The 24,143-nt window shown below is 43.4% G+C and overlaps 3 protein-coding genes across 4 annotated transcripts; 2 read left to right on the top strand and 1 right to left on the bottom strand.

Moving 5' to 3' along the window:
• Nucleotides 1–981: 981 nt before the first annotated feature.
• LOC131102356 (synaptic vesicle glycoprotein 2A-like) lies at nt 982–15,038 on the top strand. The gene is made up of 13 exons (XM_058047954.2): nt 982–1,117; nt 6,067–6,743; nt 7,833–8,013; nt 8,097–8,248; nt 8,340–8,473; nt 8,565–8,654; nt 8,873–8,980; nt 10,014–10,102; nt 10,223–10,387; nt 10,466–10,599; nt 11,258–11,464; nt 11,560–11,719; nt 12,575–15,038. The coding sequence occupies exons 2-13, from the start codon at nt 6,131–6,133 to the stop codon at nt 12,756–12,758; spliced, it is 2,217 nt and encodes a 738-aa protein (XP_057903937.1). The 5' UTR covers nt 982–1,117; nt 6,067–6,130; the 3' UTR covers nt 12,759–15,038.
• A 411-nt stretch (nt 15,039–15,449) lies between these two features.
• Nucleotides 15,450–17,206, bottom strand: LOC131102361 (cathepsin S-like). The gene is made up of 8 exons (XM_058047963.2): nt 17,166–17,206; nt 16,956–17,083; nt 16,715–16,837; nt 16,502–16,654; nt 16,222–16,446; nt 15,860–16,025; nt 15,676–15,778; nt 15,450–15,613 (listed from the first exon to the last, which is right to left on the bottom strand). The coding sequence occupies exons 2-8, from the start codon at nt 17,073–17,075 to the stop codon at nt 15,514–15,516; spliced, it is 990 nt and encodes a 329-aa protein (XP_057903946.2). The 5' UTR covers nt 17,076–17,083; nt 17,166–17,206; the 3' UTR covers nt 15,450–15,513.
• A 1,551-nt stretch (nt 17,207–18,757) lies between these two features.
• Nucleotides 18,758–23,987, top strand: LOC131102357 (leucine-rich repeat and immunoglobulin-like domain-containing nogo receptor-interacting protein 1). 2 transcript variants are annotated; one of them, XM_078792146.1, is made up of 4 exons: nt 18,758–20,339; nt 20,419–20,455; nt 20,997–21,054; nt 21,599–23,987. In XM_078792146.1, the coding sequence occupies exon 4, from the start codon at nt 21,608–21,610 to the stop codon at nt 23,435–23,437; it is 1,830 nt and encodes a 609-aa protein (XP_078648272.1). In that variant the 5' UTR covers nt 18,758–20,339; nt 20,419–20,455; nt 20,997–21,054; nt 21,599–21,607; the 3' UTR covers nt 23,438–23,987. The 2 variants fall into 2 exon arrangements, with proteins under 2 accessions (XP_078648272.1, XP_078648271.1); XM_078792145.1 differs by lacking the exon at nt 20,997–21,054 and having other exon boundaries at nt 18,758–20,455.
• The last annotated feature ends 156 nt before the right edge of the window (nt 23,988–24,143 follow it).

Genomic DNA, 24,143 nt, shown 5'->3' on the forward strand with positions numbered 1-24,143 from the left:
TTTACTGTTACCTTTAATTTGTAAGGTGACCTGTCACCCAATTTACATAGCTAACAAATTACAAATAAATACAAAAAAGTCTGAAATATAATATAAATACCCTTTCCACAAAATAAGAATCCTGTAAATAAGGGAATAAATCATAAGTATATAAATACAACAATCAACATCCAATGGCACAGGTTCCACTAAATAAATCTCTAAGCTACGTTTTCACTATGCAATAACTATATACAAAAAATACATATACATAAGCTTTAAATATACAAAGATTTTTGTTGTAATATTGTAATATTTTAGTTCCCAAAAATGTTTTAATAGAATTACTGATGGTGATTTTTCCCCCTGTTTCTGGCGCCCCCCAGAGGCCGCAGTGTCCTTAGCATCCACCTTCATCCCCTCATAGGCGAGCCGGCTTATTTTTTCAATACTTTGAACTGCTCAACTAACTACTACTTCCGTTTGTTTCCATTTCATAATATTTGGTGTTTTGGCATAAACTCAACGTGATCAGAACGTGATTGAGCCTCTGTTTGGCTAAAATGATCTCATACAACTTTATTTCAACACCATCTTGTGACAGAGTGAGGAAGGTTGCACTACCACTCATAAGTTTTGAGACACTTTAGCATTCAATAACATGACAAAGTGTGTCCATACCTTTGACACGCACATTGTACTTTATCTCCCCCACCTCCGCCTGGCACTTGATGCTGCAAGGAGGTGATGGTAACTTGTCACCATGGCAACGGGAGTCGGGTGTGCCTGCACGTGCGTGTCCGCTCGTATGAGGCGCAAATGTGCAGTCGATCATGTGACTGTGATTTAGATTTCAATGGAAAGAAAAAAAAAGCGAGGATATGTGCATGCGCCAAAAGGATGGAGGGAGGGGTCGATGGTGTGTGGGTGTGTGTGTGTGTGTGTGGCGGGAGGGGGAGGGGACCCACTCACGTGATGACTGCGCGCGCGCGCGCGTGTGTGTGGAAGGCGTGGGCTCCTCCACAGCATCATCACTCGCTTCACAGCAACAGCCTCCTCCTTCTCCTCTTCCTCCTCATCATCACCACCGCCACCATCCTCATCCTCACCGGGGCTGAGACATCGCAGGCATCGAGGGGTGAGTCCTCATACTTGGAAATAGAAATCTACACCTGTGCTTTCTTTTGTTGCCATTTAAAAAATAAAACCCCATTTACCCCCCCCCCCCACGCGAAGAGGGGGACACGATGGGCGTGTCTCTTCCACGCAACAATTAATGCTCCGTTTTTTTCGTGTGCGTGTGAATCGGGCCTGCATTCTCATCCAGGTCGTGACAAGCAAGAATTAGCTCCCATATCCAAACACACGCATAATTGCCCATCGTTGCCTCGCGTGTGTGTGGCACATTTGAAAAAAAATGTAGTGTGTGCAAAGTGTGCGCAAAGTGTGCAAGCGAGCCAGTTTGCGATGGGGCCTTTTTTTCCCTCCCCTCTCGTCTTCCAGAGAAGCAGAGAGACCATTATGAATGCACTGGAGGTTTCATTTGCACAATATGACTCTTGCACCTGCGCCGCCAGACACCCAAAACACACCAATGCAAACACAACACACGCATGCATGCATGCGGATAGACACATAAGATAGACTAGCACATGCATGCTAAGCTGTTGCTCATCGTCCATCTCTCTTTAGCCATCCTTTTTTCTAACGTGTGTATTTCGGCAGTGTCTCGTCTTCTAGCAAATTGAATAAAAGCGCAACAGCAGTCAGTGAAGCACACACATACATTACATTACATTAGGAAAACATGCTCCATCTTCTTATTAATGCTGTGGTGTCATCTTACACACTTGTACCGTCAGTACATCAGCACACTCTCATAACATCATCATAACCACTGTCAAGCTACTGAAAATAAAGATCCTCTATTTGACAGGAGGAATTGCTGTTTTTAGGAGCTACCGTAAAAATGCTATTGAAATATCATTTATGTGGCAGGGCCGCTGTGCAATATTAAAGGACGCTAGTCAAGCATCCTCCATGCATTGGCATCCCCGTGCTGTTGTTGACATACTGCGAAAAATCCTAGACAAAAACGCTGGTCAAAGATCCTCTATACGACAGGAGTGCTCTTCTGTTTTTTAGGACCTACCACAAAACCCTAGTCAAATAGTTCCTTTATAACAGGACCAGTCTGCTGTTTTTATTTTTTTTGAATGGGCTGAGAAAATTCTAGCCCAAGATCCTCTATAACAGGAGTGTTCTGCTGTTTTTGAGGACCAACTGCAAAAACGTTGGTCAAAGATCCTCTATACGACAGGAGTGCTCTTCTGTTTTTTAGCACCTACCGCACAACCCTAGTGAAATATTTCCTCTATCACAGGACCAGTCTGCTGTTTTTATTTTTTAAATGGGCTGAGAAAATTCTAGCCCAAGATCCTCTATAACAGGAGTGCTCTGCTGTTTTTGAGAACCTTCAGCAAAAACGCCGGTCAAAGCTCCTCTGTATAGCAGGAGCTCTCTGACGTTTTTTTTAATCGACTGAAAACATTCCAGTCAAAGATCCTCTATACGACAGGACTGCTCTGCTTTTTTCAGGACCTACAACAAAACCCTAGTCAAAGATTTCCTCTATAATAGGATCAGTCTACAGTTTTTTTTAAATGGGCTGAGAAAATTCTAGCCCAAGACAGGAGTGCTCTTCTGTTTTTTAGCACCTACCGCAAAACCCTAGTCAAATATTTCCTCTATAACAAGAACAGTCTGTTGTTTTTATTTTTTTGAATGGGCTGAGAAAATTCCAGCCCAAGATCCTCTATAACAGGAGTGCTCTGCTGTTTTTGAGGACCAACTGCAAAAACGCTGGTCAAAGATCCTCTATACGACAGGAGTGCTCTTTTGTTTTTTAGCACCTAGCGCACAACCCTAGTCAAATATTTCCTCTATAACAGGACCAGTCTGCTGTTTTTATTTTTTTAAATGGGCTGAGAAAATTCTAGCCCAAGATCCTCGATAACAGGCAACAAGCTCCTCTGTATAGCAGGAGCTCTCTGACGTTTTTTTTTTAATCGACTGAAAACATTCCAGTCAAAGATCCTCTATATGACAGGACTGCTCTGTTGTTTTTCAGGACCTACAGCAAAACCATAGTCAAATATTTCCTCTATAAAAGGACCAGTCTGCAGGTTTTTTTTTTAATGGGCTGAGAAAATTCTAGCCCAAGATCCTCTATATAACAGGAGGGCTCTGCTGTTTTTAACAATCAACAGCAAAAATGCTAGCGATCTGACAGGAGTGTGCTACTGTCTAGAGCAGGGGTCGGCAACCTTTACTATGAAAAGAGCCATTTTACCCAATGCCCACTGAAGAAAAATAGCCTGGAGCCGCAAAACATATAGTATGTTTAAAACAACATTGGAGGGAATTTGGGGGTATCAAAGTAGTTCAGATAAGAAAAGACGAGTTGGAGTACTCTTGCTAGTTTTGGAGATAAACTTACATAAATGTATGTGTAAACTACTGTAAACGTAAAAACAAGTTCCCATGCCGCTGTTTTTAAATTATCTCAAATTTATTTTTTAGATTTGTAGGTAAGTATTACTTGTTTTTCTTCATGTACTGAACTGGATAGCAGTCAGAACTCACTCAGGATGCATTCATGGTCTCAGACAAAGTTGGATTTTTTAAAACTCATTACAAAAGACGTGCATTTTCCCCACTCGGGTGTTAAAAATATTCAAGCATCGCAAAGGGAGCCACAATAAAGAGTCTGAAGAGCCACATGCGGCTCTGGAGCCGCAGGTTGCTGACCCCTGGTCTAGAACCTATTGCAAGAAAATGCTGGTCTTCTATATGATAGGCGTGCTCTGCTGTTTTTGAGGACCTACTGCAAAAACGCTGCCCAAAGATTGTCCATAAGACAGGAGTGCTCTGCTGTCTTTGCTGTGAATGATCACTAGGTGAATATATGTGCTGTAAAAAGGAGGAAGGGTCGTGAGTATGAAGCGGCGTGTGTATATAAGTGTGTATATAAGATTCCAAGCTTTGTGTCTTTTGTAGTTTTTATAAAAAGCCATAAAGAAGAAAAAGATGGGGGCGGGTCTTTTCTGTTGGTCTTGTATGGAGTGTAGCACAAACCCAAAGTGACATGTTATTTTATGGCGACCAGCAGCAGCAGCGAGTACGGTGGCCCCCGAGGACCACAACAGGGAAAGGCGTCCCACAGGGCTTGCACCACAGACATCAAACATTAGTCAGTAAACCAGTAAAAGAACACAAGCCCACCAACCGGTGGTGATGTTGTGTTCATGTTTGTGCAGACTTTGATGAAATATCTCAATTTCACGCCTCGCTTGTTTTAGCGGCCCCATGTCTGCAAGCCTTGGTCGTCGGTGAACAATTTCTCCGGCGTCATTGCTTTATTATTTGCTGCTTCTTACAGCAAATAATAAAGCTTACATCTGCACGCAATCGTCATCCAGTTGCTTGAATATCAAAACATTTTCTCACGCAAGAAACGGCAGGAGGTTGCACGGTGGACGAGTGGTTAGCGCGCAGACCTCAGACCCCGGGTTCAATTCCACCCTCGGCCATCTATGTGTGGAGTTTGCATGTTCTCCCCGTGCATGCGTGAGTTTTTTCCGGGTACTCCGGTTTCCTCCCCCATTCCAAAAACATGCTAGGTTAATTGTCGACACCAAATTGTCCATAGGTATGAATGTATGAATACCCGGAGAAAACCCACGCATGCACGGGGAGAACATGCAAACTCCACACAGAGAGCGTGGAATTGAGCCCTGGTCTCTTAGCTGTGAGGTCTGCGCGCTAACCACTCGACCGCCGTGCCGCCCCGTTATTACATTATTTCATCAAATTTATAATTATTACAAAATCAATGAAAAGAAAAGAAATCATTCTTCAAAATATTTGGAAGATTATTCAATTATACAGGGCGGCACGGTGTTCGAATGGTTAGTGCGCAGACCTCACAGCTAGGAGACCACGGTTCAATTCCACCCTCGGCCATCTCTGTGTGGAGTTTGCATGTTCTCCCCGTGCATGCGTGGGTTTTCTCCGAGTACTCCGGTTTCCTCTCACATTCCAAAAACATGCTAGGCTAATTGTCCATAGGTATGAACGTGAGTGTGAATGGTTGTTTGTCTATATGTGCCCTGTGATTGGCTGGCCACCAGGGGATGGACCCTGGACAGCTGGGATAGGCTTCAGCGACCCTCGTGAGGATCAGCGGTAGAAAATGAATGAACGAATGAATGAAAGAAACAATAGGAATAGAAATGCTCAGTTCCAGGGTCAAACCGTCACCATGGCAAAACCTTTTATGAAGCGTACACCCAAAAAAACACAACCAGCATTATATTTTTATATTTTTATATTTTTATATTTTTATATTTTTATATTTTTATATTTTTATATTTTTACATTTTTATATTTTTATATTTTTATATTTTTATATTTTTATATTTTTATATTTTTATATTTTTATATTTTTATATTTTTATATTTTTATATTTTTATATTTTTATATTTTTATATTTTTATTTTTATTTATTTTTATTTTTTTATTTGTTTTTAATATTTTTGTGAAATAAACTTTTCCATTGAAGTGTAAAAAGAAGTTATCCAAGTGGTGGAAGTAGCACAGGGAGCATTTTCACATTACCACTAACTTATGGTTGCCATATTGTACTGAGCAACCAGGACAGACTCACGATGCTATCCTACATCCCAATACAGAATAGGGCCCCACTATCTATGCCCAAGGGGGTGCATTCTTTACACATGCTCAAAGGATGCTCATCCCTGCCGAGAGGCATAGAGTCCCAAGTCTCAAAATAAAATTTGGCCGGGGGGGGGCCTGTCGCCGGTTCTATGCTTGCCTGTGAATTTTCTCACCAAATGAAAGCACACTTGCAAATTTGTGGCAAAGAACTGTCACGTTTCCAGGCGGCGTTTTGGCCAGTATTGTGTGAGTGACATGAAGAAAAGCTGCGGGATGCTGTGACTCAGCACAGGCGTCCTGCAGGGACTTTTCATTGATTGGTCTGTTATCTTGATTGTCTCCCCCAGGGATTGACCCATCAAACAGACGTGACCATCATCCTCCAATCCTCGCATCTCCCGACCTCGCAAGATGGAGGACGGCTATCAGAACCGGACCGCCTTCATCAAAGGTGCCAAAGACATCGCCAAGGAGGTGAAGCGCCAGGCCTCCAAGAAGGTGGGCCGCACGGTGGACCGCATGAACGACGAGTACAGCCGGCGCTCCTACAGCCGCTTCGAGGAGGACGATGACGACGACTACCCGGTGCAAGGCAGCCAGGACGGCGGCGGCTACTACCGCGGCGACAGCCAGGCGGCTGACGATGACGAGGGCGGCCACAGCGACTCCACCGAGGGCCACGACGAGGATGATGAGATCTACGAGGGCGAGTACCAGGGGATCCCCAGGGCCGACTCGGGCAAGGGGAGCCTAGCCGGGGGACCCGGATCCGTGGCGGCGGGCGCTCAGCAATTCCGAGATGTGGGCGTGTCTGAGGCGGAGAGGAGGAAAGACCAGGAGGAGTTGGCCCAGCAGTACGAGACCATCCTGCAGGAGTGCGGACACGGAAAGTTCCAGTGGACCCTCTACTTTGTGCTGGGCTTGGCGCTGATGGCCGACGGCGTGGAGATCTTTGTGGTGGGCTTCGTCCTCCCCAGCGCTGAGAAGGACATGTGTCTGTCTGAACCCAACAAGAGCATGCTGGGTATGATCACCGTTCTACACGTGCATGTGTCAGCATTCCTACATAAAGATGGTCCTTTATCCGGTTTTGCACCAAATGCGAATTGGTCCACAATGACATCAACATATTTGTCGTTAAGTTGATTTAAATAAACACATTTGAATGGGGCCTTTCTAATAGTTTTTAAAACTGGACTTTAATATTGTTATTATTGAAACTTTTATATTATGGATGCATATGTCAATGCCTTTCTACACCAAAAGCCCCCCAACACAAATACCCCCCCCCAAAAAAAGTAGGTCAAAGATGAAAGTGATTTTATGTTTTTTCACATCATATATGATATCATACCAATAGTCGGGGTGCAACCAGGAATTCTGGACCCCATGGAAAAAAACATGTTACGCCGCTCCCTTTAAAAAAAATTACAATAATTTTTTTTATATTTAAGCAATTATATTTGCTAACTATAACTTTCTAACTATAATTAGAAATATAACATAAATATATATATATATAATATATTAAAAAGATATATCATTATATATCCGGGCGGCACGGCGGTCGAGTGGTTAGCGTGCAGACCTCACAGCTAGGAGACCAGGGTTCAATCCCACCCTCGGCCATCTCTGTGTGGAGTTTGCATGTTCTCCCCGTGTACTCCGGTACTCCCCGAGTACTCCGGTTTCCTCCCCCATTCCAAAAACATGCTAGGTATGAATGTGAGTGTGAATGGTTGTTTGTCTATATGTGCCCTGTGATTGGCTGGCCACCAGTCCAGGGTGTACCCTGCCTCTCTCCCAAAGACAGCTGGGATAGGCTCCAGCATCCCTGCAACCTTTGTGAGGAAAAGCGGTAGAAAATGAATGAATGAATGATGTAATAATGCTCCATCCAGCAGTATCAAGCTGGTGGTGCACCAAGGAGGTAACCAAGGTATTCCTAACATTCTTTATACTTATGTTACTTATTTTGTTGACTTATTTATGAATGTGAGTTTCAATGAAAAGTGAATATAATCTTTGTAAAGTCAAAACAACCATTATGACGTAATAAGCTCTAATTGTGCCCACAGCAGACCTTAATCCTGTCTTTGTTGTCCCTCCTCAGGCCTGATTGTGTATTTCGGCATGATGGTGGGGGCCTTCCTCTGGGGAGCTCTGGCTGACCGCATCGGCCGCCGCCAGTCTCTCCTCATCTCCCTCTCCATCAACAGCATCTTCTCCTTCTTCTCGTCGTTCGTGCAGGGCTACAGCACCTTCCTCTTCTGCAGGCTCCTGTCAGGTGTTGGGTAATTGTCACCCATCCAAAAAATGCCCCCCCCCCCCACACACACACGGAAGGTGGGCTTCATGTCCTCCACCATCTCTGCAGCATCGGAGGCTCCATCCCCATCGTCTTCTCCTACTACTCGGAGTTCCTGTCCCAGGAGAAGCGAGGCGAACACCTCAGCTGGCTCTGCATGTTTTGGATGATTGGTGGGATTTACGCCTCGGCCATGGCGTGGGCCATCATCCCCCACTACGGTCAGATGAGATGACGTCAGACTGCACATGATATACTACTACATTACAGTACACACTCTATGCCTTCTTCTTTGCTGGCCTGCTTTGTCAGGATGGAGCTTCCAGATGGGCTCGGCGTATCAGTTCCACAGCTGGCGTGTGTTTGTGCTAGTGTGCGCCTTTCCCTCCGTGGCCGCCATCGCCGCCCTCAACGCCATGCCGGAGAGCCCACGCTTCTACCTGGAGGTCAGCTGACCCCCCCCAGGCTAACAACACACTGCATTATCTATTGAAAAGTACAAGAATGAACACACCTGGGACTTTTCTTGGCTAACAGAATGGAAAACACGATGAAGGCTGGATGATCCTCAAGCAAGTCCACGACACCAACATGAGGGCCAAGGGACACCCGGAGAAAGTCTTCACTGTAAGTACGCAAACACCAACATTTATTCTTGAGGATTGCTTTTCTAATTGGACAAGCACAACGCTCCGTGATCGTCCAACTTGTTCAGAAGACTCAAAGATGAATATTTCAAAACGTTCACCTTGAAGGATCATCATTGTGAACACCACGTAGAAGTTCTGCTGCCTGAGAAATGTGGGGAATTGAAGCCTGAGGTGACTTTCCTCTTTTCCTCCAAGGTCACCACCATCAAGACGGTCAAACAGATGGATGAGTTGGTGGACACGGGCACCGACACGCCCGTCTGGCAACGCTACAGGCTCAAGATCGTGAGCCTCTCCCAGCAGGTGAGCAGACGTCGGGGTGACATGATGGAGTAGTGTAACTCTCAATTAACTCGATTAACCGCAGAGTCTCCAAGTTTAGTTGCCCGCCTCCGCTCGGCACTCCGCTCGGCGCTCCGCTCGGCGCTCCGCTCGGCGCTCCGCTCGGCGCTCCGCTCGGCGCTCCGCTCGGCGCTCCGCTCGGCGCTCCGCTCGGCGCTTTAGCTCAATAAACTAACGGCAGTATAATGAAGACATTTACACAAATTCAGCCAGCGCTTAGAGCGCCACCTGTTGCTTTGGCATGCACATGACATGTTATGTTTTTATGTGGATTTCTAGACGTACAGTATGGCCTACAGTACTTGGAACCAGTGGCGTCGTTAGGCCTATTTTAGGGGGGCTAAGTTAATAATTGGATATTTTCTATAGATTTTTAAAATTTGTATTTATTTATTTACAAAAAAATCTCTGACAAATTTCATACAATAGGGCAAAAGCAGGCTAATACTAGCCTACTACTACCACTAGTAGTAGTAGTAATAATCAGAAGAAGAATAATGATGATAGTAATAATAATAGGCTAATTCAATATTAAATAATATGTTTTGCAGTGTAGATTGTGTGTACTTGTATACATTTAATGGTGGCCTAAAACAATTGAGTATCTCTACTAAATCTGTCCAAAAGTGGGAAAATTATATCCCGTTTGTTGTTTTTTTTTGAACGTCTACTACATTCATTCATATCCTGTGCATCTCCAGGGGACTAAGCCCCCCCCGTCCTCAGAATCTAGTGACGTTATTAGGGATGTCAGATATTGGCTTTTTCATGAAAACCGATATGCCGATATTGTCCAACTCTCAATTTCCGATATCGATATGTGTAACATGACATACGTATGTCCTGTAGTGGAATGAACACTTATGTGTTGCATACAGCATTTTGTTAATATCGTTTTTCATGATTGCGGAAAATATCTGATACCGATATCAAGCGATATTGCACGTCTATGCTGATCCCTGATTATTCGATATATTTTTAAACATCATTGCAGATTCGGAATAATATTATTGCCTGCTTCACGCCGGAATACAAACGGACGACTTTCATGCTGATGGCTGTTTGGTTCACCATGTCTTTCAGGTAAACTCAGGTTATGATTGATGTCATGTTTCAATAAAACATGTCATTCTCAAGTATTGTGCATGTATGGATATCACACAATGGCCGTGCGTGCGCTCATACAGTAACTCCTCTTTGCAGCTACTACGGCCTGACCGTGTGGTTCCCGGACATGATCAAGTACATCCAGAAGCAGGAGTACGAGTCCCGTACCAAGACCTTCAGCAAGGAGCGCGTGGAGCACGTCACCTTTAACTTCACCCTGGAAAACCAGGTGCACCGCCAAGGCCACTACTTCAACGACAAGTGGGTGCCATGTACGCCACGTAGGAGCGTCGCCGTGTAAAGCGCCCACACGCGGTACATACCTGCTCTTTGCCTCAGGTTCCTCAACCTGAAGATGAAGTCCATGGTGTTTGAGGACTCGGTGTTTGAGGAGTGCTACTTTGAGGACATCACCTCCACGCACACCGTCTTCAGGAACTGCACCTTCATCGCCAGCCTGTTTTATAACACAGGTAACTGCAGTCATGCTGGATTTCCTTTTCAGCCGCGGAGACGCATGTTGTCAGTAACCCGGGGTTACCGTGCTGCAGAGGTGTTGCCATGGCAACGCAAACACATCGGTGAGGCCTTCCTGATGGTCTTGGAGTGGTCAGTGATGTTGATGATGAAGCAGGGAGATTCTCGAATTGTTTTTTTTTTTTTACTTCAAAAAAATTATTTTCATTGAGCATCATCAAATAATCAAATAATCATAATAATAACATTATTCAATCATTATGTTGACGTTTTAGGAAGATTTTAAGGCAAAATCCAGCCTCAAATACAAATAATGTCTGAAGGCATATTCTGTACTTACTCAACTGCAGAGAGTAGGAGGCAAGGTAGAAATAAGCTGTATTTAATAATAATAATGACAATTGGAATGACAAATAATGAGTATTAAAATGTGTCAAATATATTTAAAAAAATGCACATTTTTATTTGATTAGGCCTTTTATTTGGACACATGCATTTTAATAGTAATCATATTCAATGATTATATATTATCTATATCTAGTTATTCAAGTGGACGTCATCACCCATGCTGATCACCACCACTAGGGGGCATGATTGTATGGCATCTCCGGATTGCTATGATATGCTGTCATAACAACATTTGTGCTGTTCCAGACTTGTTCAAGTACAGGTTTGTGGACTGCAAGCTGGTGAACAGCACGTTCCTTCACAACAAGGAGGGTTGCATCCTGGACTTCAGTGACGACTTCAACAACGCCTACATGATCTACTTCGTCAACTTCCTCGGCACGCTGGCCGTCCTGCCCGGCAACATCGTCTCGGCTCTGCTGATGGACAAAATAGGCCGTCTGAGGATGCTGGGTAGGCCAATCAGGGCAACCAATCATTCATTTATTACCTCCGCAGCTCTAATGGTCTTCTCCCTCCCACACACACACACACACACACACACACAGCGGGGTCCAGCGTCATATCGTGTGTCAGCTGCTTCTTCCTGATGTTTGGAAATAGTGAGTCGGGGATGATCGCCCTCTTGTGTCTCTTTGGCGGCATCAGCATCGCCTCTTGGAACGCTTTGGATGTCATAACGGTGGAACTCTACCCCTCAGACAAAAGGTAACAACTACTCTTCTGTATAGTTCTTACATACATAGGACTCCTCTCTTACCTCTAATCAAGTTTTAGTTTTAAAAAATGACACAAATGAATTCATATTTTTATAAAATGCATTTAAAATAATGCCTCACCTCAAATAAGTCATTTATTTTGAAAAATTATACATAAATAATATTATATATGAATATATTACAATAAAAATACAACTGTAGAAATATAGGACATCTCGGGATAAATGCCTCCCCTTTAATAACCTTTTTTAATGTTTTTTAATTCATCTTAATATAACATCATATTATCAAAAAATAAAATAGTATTATAGAAAATGCATTTTTGCAGATGAAAACCTTACCTCTAATAAACGCTTGTAAAAAATGATGCCTATATAAGATTTCATATTTAAAAATAATATTGATGTACAACTGCCTTTGTGTAATGTCAATAAATAACCTTTCTCGAATAAACACCTCGCTCCTGAGCAACGCTATTGTAAAAATTATACATGTATTACAATTTAGTATTATAAAATGTGATAATTTATTTGTCGCCTCACCTTTAATAAATGCTTTATTTGTAAATATGATAGCCATATAGTATTGGTAAAATATATGATCGTTATAATATTGATAAAATGTGTCAGTATTGTAAATGCTGTATATAATAAAGGTGTTCTCTCAAATAAATGCCTCACCTCCAATAAAGGTGCTCTGCAGCTGAGTAAAACGCCTTTGTGACTAAGTACTGTACTACTACTACTACTACTTACATGAAATTCTTAAAGTAATACTGTATTTACAAAAAAAATGGCAAAAAACATTTTTTGTTGTTGTGTTTGTGTCGTGATGTTGCGATCAGGACCACGGCCTTCGGCTTCTTGAACGCCCTGTGCAAGGTGGCGGCCGTCCTGGGCATCAGCATCTTCCAGTCCTTTGTGGGCATCACCAAGGCCGTGCCCATCCTCTTTGCCGCCGGTGCCCTGGCCGCAGGTAGTTTCCTCGCCACAAAGTTGCCTGAAACGCGGGGTCAGGTGCTGCAGTAGTAGCGGGTGTCCAGCTGCGGGTGTCCCAAGCTCGGAGCGAGTGCATGACAACTGGGGGCCCGAGCATCCCTTGAGAGCTTCAGTGCCGCCTGTCTGTCACACTCCCAAACCATCACACACATGCACACACACTCGCACACACACACATGCACACACACAGACTCCCCATTATTTTCTCAAGTCCAGAATCCTATGAAATGTGGATGACGTATGTGGATGACGTCATTGTGAATGACATGAGAGCACGCAGGCCCATAGAAAACAAGCCATTTTCCTAGAGAGCGTCGCAATATTATTTTCTTCTTTCATGACTTGGTTACGTGATTTAACAATTGTATCCAAGCATTATTTTCGAGTCCAATTTGTTTACATTTGTTCTTACTGCCTTCATCTCTTCCTCCAAATGTCAATTGGGGATACAGTACACCTCCCTGCGTATCTCCGTTCGCCTTGTTAAAAAATCACAGAGCGCCCTCTGTTGGGAGTATTTTTTATTTCAAGTCCAGTGTTGACGATAGCGTTGCCTAAATTAGTTTTGATGTGCAAATGTGTTACATACAGTATATTTGTGTGTGTGTGTGAGAGAGAGAGAGAGTTGAAACTCGCGTCATTCCAAGACTTTCTCATAAAAAACTATTACTATTGATTGCTTCTGAAGAGCAGAATGTACCAAGCATCAGCAGAGTTTACACTATTTACAGACTCGACACAGAAGCTCAGGTGAGTGCTTCACTTATGTTTACATAAATTAATCATATTTTCTGCTATTTTGGAACGATCAACTTGCTTGTTTATAATGATATAACTCCATGATAGTCGTAAGCACAAATGGGACCAATCTAAAAGTAGTTTTTGATCACACAATAAGGCACAAAAACGGAACACATATAACAATAACGTTATTAAAAGACACGTTTGCGTTTGATACTTTGAGGCTTAGAAACATAATTCTCTCCAAGTGTACATTAAATCTGTGTGCGGACAATCAACGAGTGAGGGTTGAATGCATTATGTGTGCTTATGTTTTTAGCCTAGCCTAGCAAAAACGGCATTTAGCTCAGTTTGACCTTGAAACAGCAGGCAAAGCAGCTATTAACTTTAAGTTAAAAACCACAAAAACGTTGGAGAGTGAAGCTAATCATATTAAAAAGAGAAGTCTTATAGCAAATTCCACACATCTTTAACTGTTCGCTGCTTCGCCTGACTTCCGGTTTGTAGGCTTAAGCAAGCTAGGCTAACGGTTAGAGTGAATGTGTTTCACTCACAAAATTTGTCTAAATGACGAAGTAAATACGTAGTTTGGGAGATTGTTTGCATTAATAACATTTGACACGTTGTTATTTTTTCTTGTGCATTATTTAAGAAATACACCTCATATATGCAGCGTGGCGTTTAAACGTAGGAACTGAGACTGGGGGTGCTCTCTTTAGTTATTTACAAAAGAAAAAAAGAGAAAAATCCTCAATTTACAGCCGACTTGACTCAATTCAAGTCAAGTCATCGTGCGTGACGCATGTTTATGTCGTATTGTCTGACTTTTTGGACGTCCTTGTATGCCAGCCAGTTTGTGTCTTTTGAAAAGCCAGTTTTTTCAATGTCCGATGACGACGACTACATTGATTCGTTGCTTGCAGTGGTTGTTCTTGGTTAAAAAGTGGGGTTAACATTGGTGAAATGTTGAGTATGTGTTCTGGAAGTGGTGACTGTGCTCCTTTATTTTGTATTTATTTTTGAAACATATGTATACACCCAAATTACTCAAGAGTAATGTAATAGTAATGGTGAGAAACGGGCCGTCGGCCATCTTTGATTGGGGCAATAACCGCTAAACCTGAAAGTCATCCAAAGAGTGCCCTTGATAACTAATAAATGTTACTATGTGTAGAATGAAATATATAAACACATACAGTATATTGTATATGTAAAGCTATCAAATGGTTCCCTATCGTTTGTTGGACTCCAAAATGAAGACAGTTTTAGTTTTTCCGATCAGATCAAAAGATGGACTTTTTGTCTGAAAAATGGACACAAGGACAAATCCATGCCGGAAAATCCCAAATCTGGACGAAGAACTGCAAGAAATCCATCATAGTTGGACGATTTTTTGTTTTTCCCAGTCTTTATTTGAACAAAAACTATTTTAAATGTGAGTGCAATTGAAAAAAAAATCAATGTAAACTGTAAAAAAATTGATGTTTGTATGTGCAAGTCTGGAAATTGTGGCAAATTTAGGAAAACTATTTGGCAGATGAGAAAACAAAAAAAAAGTGTACAAAATTCTATGGGTGTGTTTGTTTCATAAAAAAAAGGGTAGGTTCATTTGACTCAATGTTAGTTATGGGGGGGTGGACATTCAAGTTTAAGTTGAGCTCAATGTACAGTCCCGCTTAAATTCCAAGATTCCGCAAATGTTCAATTGGGAAATCAAGAGTTTTAATGTATTCTACCCAAAGAAAATTGGGTTTATGGCCTTCACAAACAAAAGCATCCTCTGAGAACTGTGGGTATTTTAGGCTAGTCCTACAATGAGAGCCAGCATTAGCTAAACTTTGCCAAATCATTAGTTGGTATATAAAAATATATAACATGTATACATTACATGGGGCATGGCTTGCAATAGCAAGACAGGAAGAGGATGAGTTTAAACACAGCAAAGTCCAAAGTTGCAGCTCTCATGCAATACCCAATTAAGAGCCATCTTTAGCACAAATCTTTATTCATTCTTTAAAAAAAAAAAAAAAAGGCCATCATGTGGTCACATGACAGGAAAACAAGCATAGAGCGCAATGCCACACTGGTTGCGTTGGTTCCGAGCCATCTTGATGTAGCCCTCGTCGCCATAACGGACACCCCAGCTGCAGTTGAAAGCATACATGAAGTACATGATTTAACCACCTTGGAAACATTTCAATGAGACCTATTCTTGACCAGCCAGTAGTCGCTCCCTTTTTCTGTGCCGTAGCCCACAGCTAGCACACCGTGGTTGACCCTGTGTGTGCACGTGTTGTCCTGGTACACACCTAGACAGAGAAAAAAAAAAAAAAAAAAAAAAAAAAAAATCAAAATTTAAGTCAGGTCAACGTAAACACTGTTCAACTCACCGTGACGGTAAAAATGGAATTTGGGTCGTGAAGCGTCCACAGCGACAGAAATGGGCCCAACGGTTGCCAAAGCCATCTTTAGTGCCTTCTCATTACCCTTTGGGATGTACACGTAACCTGAGCAGTTGGCAGCACGGTCTTGTGCCTTATACTTGCATTGACCACGCTGAAAGAAACATTTGAATTCATGTCTGTTCATCAAAATGTAGGTTAAAAACAAAAATTTTCAGAAAGGGATAAAAAGTTCTACAAAATCCTGAACTGTCCAGTTTTGTGGTAAACCATTTCCCCATATCCACAATCCTTATGAGATTAAGCCTTCACTTTTCTGTGCATTCCAAAAGATATGAAAACAGCGTTACCTTTCCCTGGTAAGGATAGGTCTTGTCCGAGTCGATCCCTTTGTTCTGATTGACATACTTAAAAGCATTTGCCATGAAGCCGCCATGGCACCCGTGGTTGCCATACTCAAGGGAACAATCCACCAGGTTCTGAGGACTCAAGGACTTCAGGACCCCCGTTGTCTTCTTCAGTTGACCTTCAAGAGCTCCCACGGCACTGAAGGCCCAGCAGGACCCACAAGGACCCTAAAGAGGAGTTTGTTTACGTCCTACCACCAAGGAGACTTTCCATGGCACTTACCTGCATTTTGACCTCAGTGACCAGGCCTCTTTCCCTCCAGTCCAGTGAGGGCGGAAGCCGATTGCTTTTGTCCCAGTTGAAGTTAAAACGATATCTTTCCAGGTCTGTGGGAATGATGGTGCCAGCGAGGGTGCCGCTGATTTCCTCTCTGGTCTGCAACGTGATAAGATCATATCAGAGTATATTGTGGATCATGCTTAGCGTGTCTCTCACCAGGTCTCCCAGGTGGTTCATGGCCAGCTCGAAGGTGTGCAAGCCCAGGGAGGTTTCCAGGTTATGGACGTTTATCATCTGCAGGTTCTCTTCCCAGATCTGCCTGCGACCAGACTCCTCCACCTAAAAAACATTATAAAGCTCTATCACTCCTCATTCCTACTAAGACACAGTTAACTGGTGGAAGAAAATACAAGCCGGGACCTTTAAGCTAATAAGGACATCAAATATGGCTTTGTACCTGATAAGAGTAAAACTTATTATGAGTCTTCTTCCACAGCTCCCAGTGATCATCCAGAGCCGGACTGATGTCGGCCTCTGCTAATCCCCACAAGATGGCGAACAGCAGGCTCCGAAACATTTCAAGATCTACAAGAACAAAGCCGTACAGGTAAGAAAAATGCTAACCTGACACTCGCACGCGTATCCTAGAGCATGACAACCATCTCACCTGATGATGAGAACAGACATGCGCTTCCTGCCAAGGAATCCACCTTTTAATCTAATTGGTTGCACACCTGCAGACCATCAGAGGCTGATGACATCATCACTATTCAATGGTTTCAACTTGTGCAGTTAATAAAAAATCCGGATCCGGATCATCAGAAGGTTGCCTACATCCACAAATGATAATTTTGTTTTTTTTTTACCTATTAGAGACCCAAGCTGGTATTATGGTTTTCAAAAACAGCTTAGTTTGCTTTGTAGCATCAATTAGAAACTACACTGTAAAGCATTTTTCTAAGTTAAAAAATTATTATTTTTTAATATATTGGACTTTCTCTGCAAGAACATCAAAAGCGACAAATTGCCTGTGATGTCAAACACTATGCTAATGACCGCCACTAGGTGGCATAATTGTACTGTAATGATATATTATGATGTTTTATTCAGAATTACAGTCAATTACAGTCATTCCTTCTATTGGCATTTTAGCTTAGTGACTGCATATCTCCATCTAACTCGTCTCTAAAAAACATTTCTAAAGTGTTAAATGTATCCAAATATAATTTTTTTATTATATTGCTGATTTTCAGAGTAAACATTGCCAATCTCTTCTCACGTCCTTTACAGAGATGGATAGTCGGCAACGTGACATTCACGACCACAGCCACTGGTCTCACAGCGGCCTGCAGCTCTGCCTCGTCTCCCCGTGGGAGCACACAGATGCTGGAGCAGCGGCCCACCTTTCCCCTCGTCATAGCTACATCACCCATCCTGCAAGTAGAATATCATTTCCATATTGGTGTCCATGCATCTTTTATGAATACATAGCTTAGCTTATTAGATATGCACATTATTCATGCAATCACGCTGCATCTGTGAGGTGCAAACATGTAGATTTCACTCCCGACACCTGCTGAGCTCAAACAAAATGACGTAAACATGTTTTTCTGGCTTCGTGTTTATGTACCGCAGGGTGTTGTTTAGCGTACCGTGGACTATTCATTAGGTACACCTGTCAGTTATGGAAGGCAGCCAAGCCTTTGGTCCTCCAGTCCGCACTGTGAAGCAACATCAGGTGTTTCGACGTGGGCATTAATGTCTATTCTGTCTTTAAACCAAGGATCTTCCTTGATGACTTTCTCTGCTGTCTTAAGAGGAGAGAATAAGATAAGATATGCCTTCATTCGTCCCTGAGTGGGGAAATTTGCAATAGCAGTAAGGTAGAGTGGCGGCACGGCAGTTGAGTGGTTAGCCTCACAGCTAGGAGACCAGGGTTCAATCCCACCCTCGGCCATCTCTGTGTGGAGTTTGCATGTTCTCCCCCGTGCATGCGTGGGTTTTCTCCGAGTACTCCGGTTTCCTCCCACATTCCAAAAACATGCTAGGTTAATTGGCCACTCCAAATTGTCCATAGGTATGAATGTGAGTGTGAATGGTTGTTTGTCTATATGTGCCCTGTGATTGGCTGGCCACCAGTCCAGGTGTACCCGCCTCTCGCCCAAAGACAGGTGGGATAGGCTCCAGCGACCCTTGTGAGGAAAAGCGGGGGAAAATGAATGAATGAATGAGTAGAGTAGTAACCACTGGAAGTCAGTCTGCTTTAGTTCAAAATAGGGCTGACTCCACCGGACAAGCTTCCATTTGTATTGAAACTCATGTAGAGTTTTCTTAGAATGGACCCACCACATCTGCCAGTGTGAAGTTCTGTTTCCCCGTCAAACCCTCCAATTCGTGTCTGAGCACTACGTCGACGTCTTCTCTTGAAAGTCGCCTCCATCTACAACAACAACAACCCTAATGAGGATTACGTGGAAGAGAAATGAATGAGTGTTTTTAATTGGACATTTCATCAACATTTAGGTTGATGAAGATGATTTTGTGCTTGTATGTTGAACACAGGTAACTGCTGTGTGTAGTTCATTGACTTGCCATTCAAAGCAAATTACCAAAACTACAGCAACTAGCAACATTTCTGCATGTTGTCCCTTTTATTAGAACTAAGAAAAAGAAACCAAATCTACCCAGTGGGCGTCCAGTTGTTTGTAGCTGTGGTGTGCTGGTAAATAAAAGAAGCCTCTTATTTGGTTTCTGTTTTGTAGTGCTTGATGGTCCGTCATTTCAGTCTCATTTTCATCAACTTTGCAGACATCCAAACAGAATCTGAAGGTGGAAGCAACGCAAAGAAAGTGCATTATGCTTGAAGAGAAGATGGAGGTGAGTGAGTATGATGTGAAATCGATCGTGTCATACTGGGTTTTGTAGTCCTCTTGCTGTCTCATATCACGCTGGTGTCATGCAACGTGAGCTAAATATAGTCACGTGTCATCACGGCTTCCAGGAACTATCCCAGCTGTCACCACAACAACCAAACGACGAAACAATACACTGACAATAAAGACGACCATTGTCGTGCAACGTGCCGAACTTCCACTCACCGCCCCCCCACCTCCCCACGAATCCGGGCTTGGACGGAGAACGGCTGATGAGATCGGGTCCCCTGGAGGTAGCAGATGGCTCAGTTCCTGACTCAGTGCCGTGTCTCTTCTTCTGTGGTGACGGCACATGTACAACAACCATTCAGAACCGTGATGAAAAACACTCAACATTGAGGATGAGTAGAACAATAGACAGGTATGTTTGAAGAAAATGGTTTATTTATTCTTTATTTTAACTATCTTAGGTAAGAAGATTATGTTTCCATCACAGTTTCTTTGTTTTGGAGCAGGACTAGCCCAAAAAAATAGTGACAATTTTGCGGACATTGGTGTAGATTAGGACAAGGGTGCAGAGGCAGGACATTTTATCACACTTAAATTTTCATTGCAAGCCATTTTTTGGATATTTTATGGCAATGCCGGTCATTTCCTGCACCGTCACCTGTTACCCTTCAGCGTCATCTGAAAGCACTTCCTGCTTTTCCAAAAATGCCAATGCGGAGATTCTCTTCCATCTGCCGCCGCCCCTGACTCCCAGCATTTGGCTGACCTGCGCCTGCCTCCTTGGGTCCAGCCTTGGCCCGAGGCCACCAGGCAGCACATATAATCCCCCAGCATGCACTCTGCTCCCTGCACCAGGTTTCCACCGCCGTCAATGTTGTTGTTGTTGCCATGAGGACGCAATACCAATGCAATACCAAACATCCTGGCGGGTCACAAGCTTCATTTTTAAGCTGCCGAAGGTACTTTTGAGTCTTTTTTGTGTGACTTTTACTTTATTGAAAGAAAAGGTCATCTTGTAAATGTAATTTTTTTATCCAGAAAATGGAGCGATGACAATGAAAGAGCATGACAACTGGTGAGTTATAGTGTTTTATTTTTGTATGCTTTCTATGATTGTACTACTACTGCATCTCTTTACCTCCAACAGGAGTCATAGAGCATCATTTCCATGCTAGATGACCTCTGAAAAATTCAAATTCTATGCACCACAAGACAAAATTGTCTGAAATGTTACTGAATATGTGAATTTAAGTGTCATGTGTCCATTCATTTTAGTGCAAAACAAGAAAAACAAAAGGTTATTAACACAGCCATCACACCGACAGGTGTCACCTTTTCCTCTCACCTTTTGGTCCAAAAAAGCTGCAATGTTGTCATTTTTAGTGCTTGACCTGAGATTCTACCTTAGATTCCATGCAACCTGGCCTGCCAAATAAATAGTATTTATTATTAATTATTTAATTATTATTTCTTGGTGCTTGAACATCCTGTGAACTGTTAGGTGTTTTTGTCGCCTCCTACTGGTCTATCAGTGTAGCTTTAAGGAAAGCTCGTGACTTCCTGCTTTTTTCGTAGGAAATTATAGCAACTGCAGCCATTTGCTTTCTGTGTTTCAGTTTTTTCCCTATTAAACTGCTGTCTGGTTATGAAAATCTGCTTCCCGTTATCTAAGAGGTGAGGTTTGTCTTTTTTAGACTAATTTGTCACTTAAAAGGTTACACTGGTCACTGTAGTTTCTAAATGTATTATTTTGAGAATATTTTACAGCGGTACACTGCGTTAATTGTACAAGTGGAACATACAAGTGAAATATTATAGTAGTACTGCTATGATAGAATGATACAGAATATACCATTGTACATATACTTGTGTGTAGAACTGCACAGCATTAATTACGCAAATGGAAAAGCTAAGATCATATTCATTTTAAGACTATAATAATATGTAATGATTATTATATCTTAAAATAATTTCATGTTTTAAATTGGTTTATTAATTTCTTTTTTGAATATTTTACACCCACATAGAATTACACTGCATTAATTACACAAGTGGAAAAACTATAACACATTTATTATTTTATAAGAGGCCAATATTACTATAATATGTCTTAATTCAATCTCATAATAATTTAAGCCCATTATTATCATTACAATGTTTTGACACAGGCAGCATCATGCTGAGAGGTGTTTGTAGTAATTATGGTTTTTTTCCGCAGACGTCTCCCATGCAGGCAGCCCACCATCACAGACTGCGTTTGGGGGCTTTCTGCGTGTTGGCAGCCGGCATGGTGTTAACGTCAGAAGCTCCGCCTCCACCGTCACTATCGTGTCCTCGCTCTTGCGGCTGCGACGTGACCACACGGTGGGTCAACTGCTCTTACGGCCGACTCTGCGCTGTTCCTGAACATCTGCCTCCTGATGCCACTCAACTGAACCTGAGCCACAACGCCATCAGGACTCTGGCGCCTCAGCGATTCCGCACTCTGACGCGACTTTTAGGCTTGGATTTGAGCGACAACCTGCTTGCGTACATCGAGGCAGACGCCTTCCTCGGGTTGAAGAGCCTCATCAATCTGCACCTCGCTCGTAATTTCCTGAAGGTTCTTCCCGTCGGAGCTTTTTCCGGCTTGCCAGAGCTCCAACTGCTAGACGTAAGCAGCAATGAGCTCCTGGGCTTCCTTGATTTCACCTTTAAAAACGTGACCAGGCTGCGTGTGATGAAAGCCCTGCAAAACGATCTGGTGTTCATCTCTCGCCAGGCCTTCGCTGGCCTAAGCAGCCTGCGCCAGCTCCACCTGGATGCCTGCAACGTGACTTTGGTGCCCACGGAGGCGCTGGCACATGTTGGTGGACTGACGAGCTTGTATTTGCACCGTCTTGGCTCCAGCACGTTGCCAAGCTATGCTTTCATTGGCTTGGTGCTCCTCAAGCAGCTCGTCATCTCTGATTGGCTGAGACTGGAGACGCTGTCAGCAAACAGCCTCATTGGCCTCAATCTGACATCCCTCACTATAAGAAGATGCAACCTCAGCACCGTCCCTTACGTCCCTTTGCACCATCTAGTCTATCTTGTCCACCTTGACCTCTCTTATAACCCTATCACTTACATCCATGCCAACCAGCTCAGCGACCTCCTCAGGCTCCAAGAGCTCCATCTCGTTGGAGGAGGTCTTCTGCACGTTGAACTCATGGCTTTTGCTGGTTTGACAAATCTGAAGCTCCTCAATGTGTCAGGAAACCTTCTGAGCACACTCCAGGACGGCGTCTTTCATTCCGTGGATGCCCTCCAACATTTAGGCCTGGATGCCAACCCCCTTTCCTGCGACTGCCGCCTGCTGTGGCTGGTCCACCGACGCTCCTCTCTCAGCCTTGGTGGACGTGCTCCAGTGTGCACCACTCTCCAGTCACACCATTGGTGGAATTTTCTGGAGCACTCCGAAGCGGAAGTCTTGCTCACATGTCGGCCGCCTCGTATCCAAAGACGCCAACCCCAGCAGGTGAGGGTGGATCAGGGCCACACGGTCGTCATCTACTGCCATGCGGAAGGTGACCCTGCGCCATCTGTCACATGGTTGAGCCCACAGCGTAGAGCGTTGAGCGATGTGGGCAGGATACGAGCCCTTGCCAACGGCTCACTGGAGGTCCGCTATGCTCAGCCTCAGGACAGCGGTACTTATCGCTGCGTGGCGTCCAATGTGGCGGGAAACGACACTTGGCCTGTCAGCCTCCAAGTCCGAGGATTCTCCTCATCTTCAAACCCCTTTCATCTTAAAAGCTGGCTGGCCTTCCCATCTACCTCTCCAGGACGTGCAAGCGGCCCACAGGAGCTCCCTATTGACATCAAGACGCTGCTTATAGCGGCGTCCATCGGCGTCCTGTCATTTGTCAGCTCGGTGAGCGTGTGTTTTGTCTTCATCTTCCTGTGGAGTAAGGGCAAGGGGCAGATAAAGCACACTGCCACCATTGCATATGTGCCACGGAGCGCCGTGGCAAGCAGTAATGGCGGCGCGGGCAACTACATGGAGACCAGCAGGTTTACCATGAAACTGATGTAAAGACAAGAGTCATTGTAAAAAGTTTAAAACGAATAAAAAGCCATCAATATTTGGTTATCACTAATGCAGAATGAAATGAAAACAACCTATTTAGTTCATTCAGGTAAATACTAACAAAGCTCTCAATTTACCGGTCGATCTATGTTCCCACCCTCACCTATGGTCATGAGCTTTGGGTCATGACCGAAAGAATGAGATTGCGGATACAGGCGGCTGAAATGAGTTTCCTCCATAGGGTAGCTGCTGCCCCCGCGACCCGGACCCGGATAAGCGGAGGAAAATGGATGGATGGATGGACTAACAATGTTCCTCCCTGAGCAGGCAAATTGCAGCAAGTGAAGTTATATCAAGTCTCATAAGAGTATTTTGAGAGAATGTGTGTTTAACCTTATATTAAGGTTAGTTGCTACGTTATCATTTCACTCTACATAATTTTATTGTATTTTTCTGTGTTTCCATTAAATAAAGTACATCCAATTTCCTGTGTGGTTTTGTATTGTGCTTAGATGTCCAAAATAAAGCAATCGCCATTCACAGATTCACCATTCACTTTGAGCAGCCGAATCTCCTCATTATACTAGCAATATCATCATTGTTAATTATAATTATTTGAATGGTAAACGTTTACTGTTAATTATATAAATAGGTTGGTGTATGCGTTCCAATTTGAGGCGCTGAGTTGAATATCGCTTTACTTTGAAGGCAG

This window comes from Doryrhamphus excisus, linkage group LG7, assembly GCF_037039965.1.
Source record: "Doryrhamphus excisus strain RoL-2023G ecotype Guam linkage group LG7, RoL_Dexc_Guam_v1.1, whole genome shotgun sequence".
Lineage (NCBI taxonomy): Eukaryota > Metazoa > Chordata > Actinopteri > Syngnathiformes > Syngnathidae > Doryrhamphus > Doryrhamphus excisus.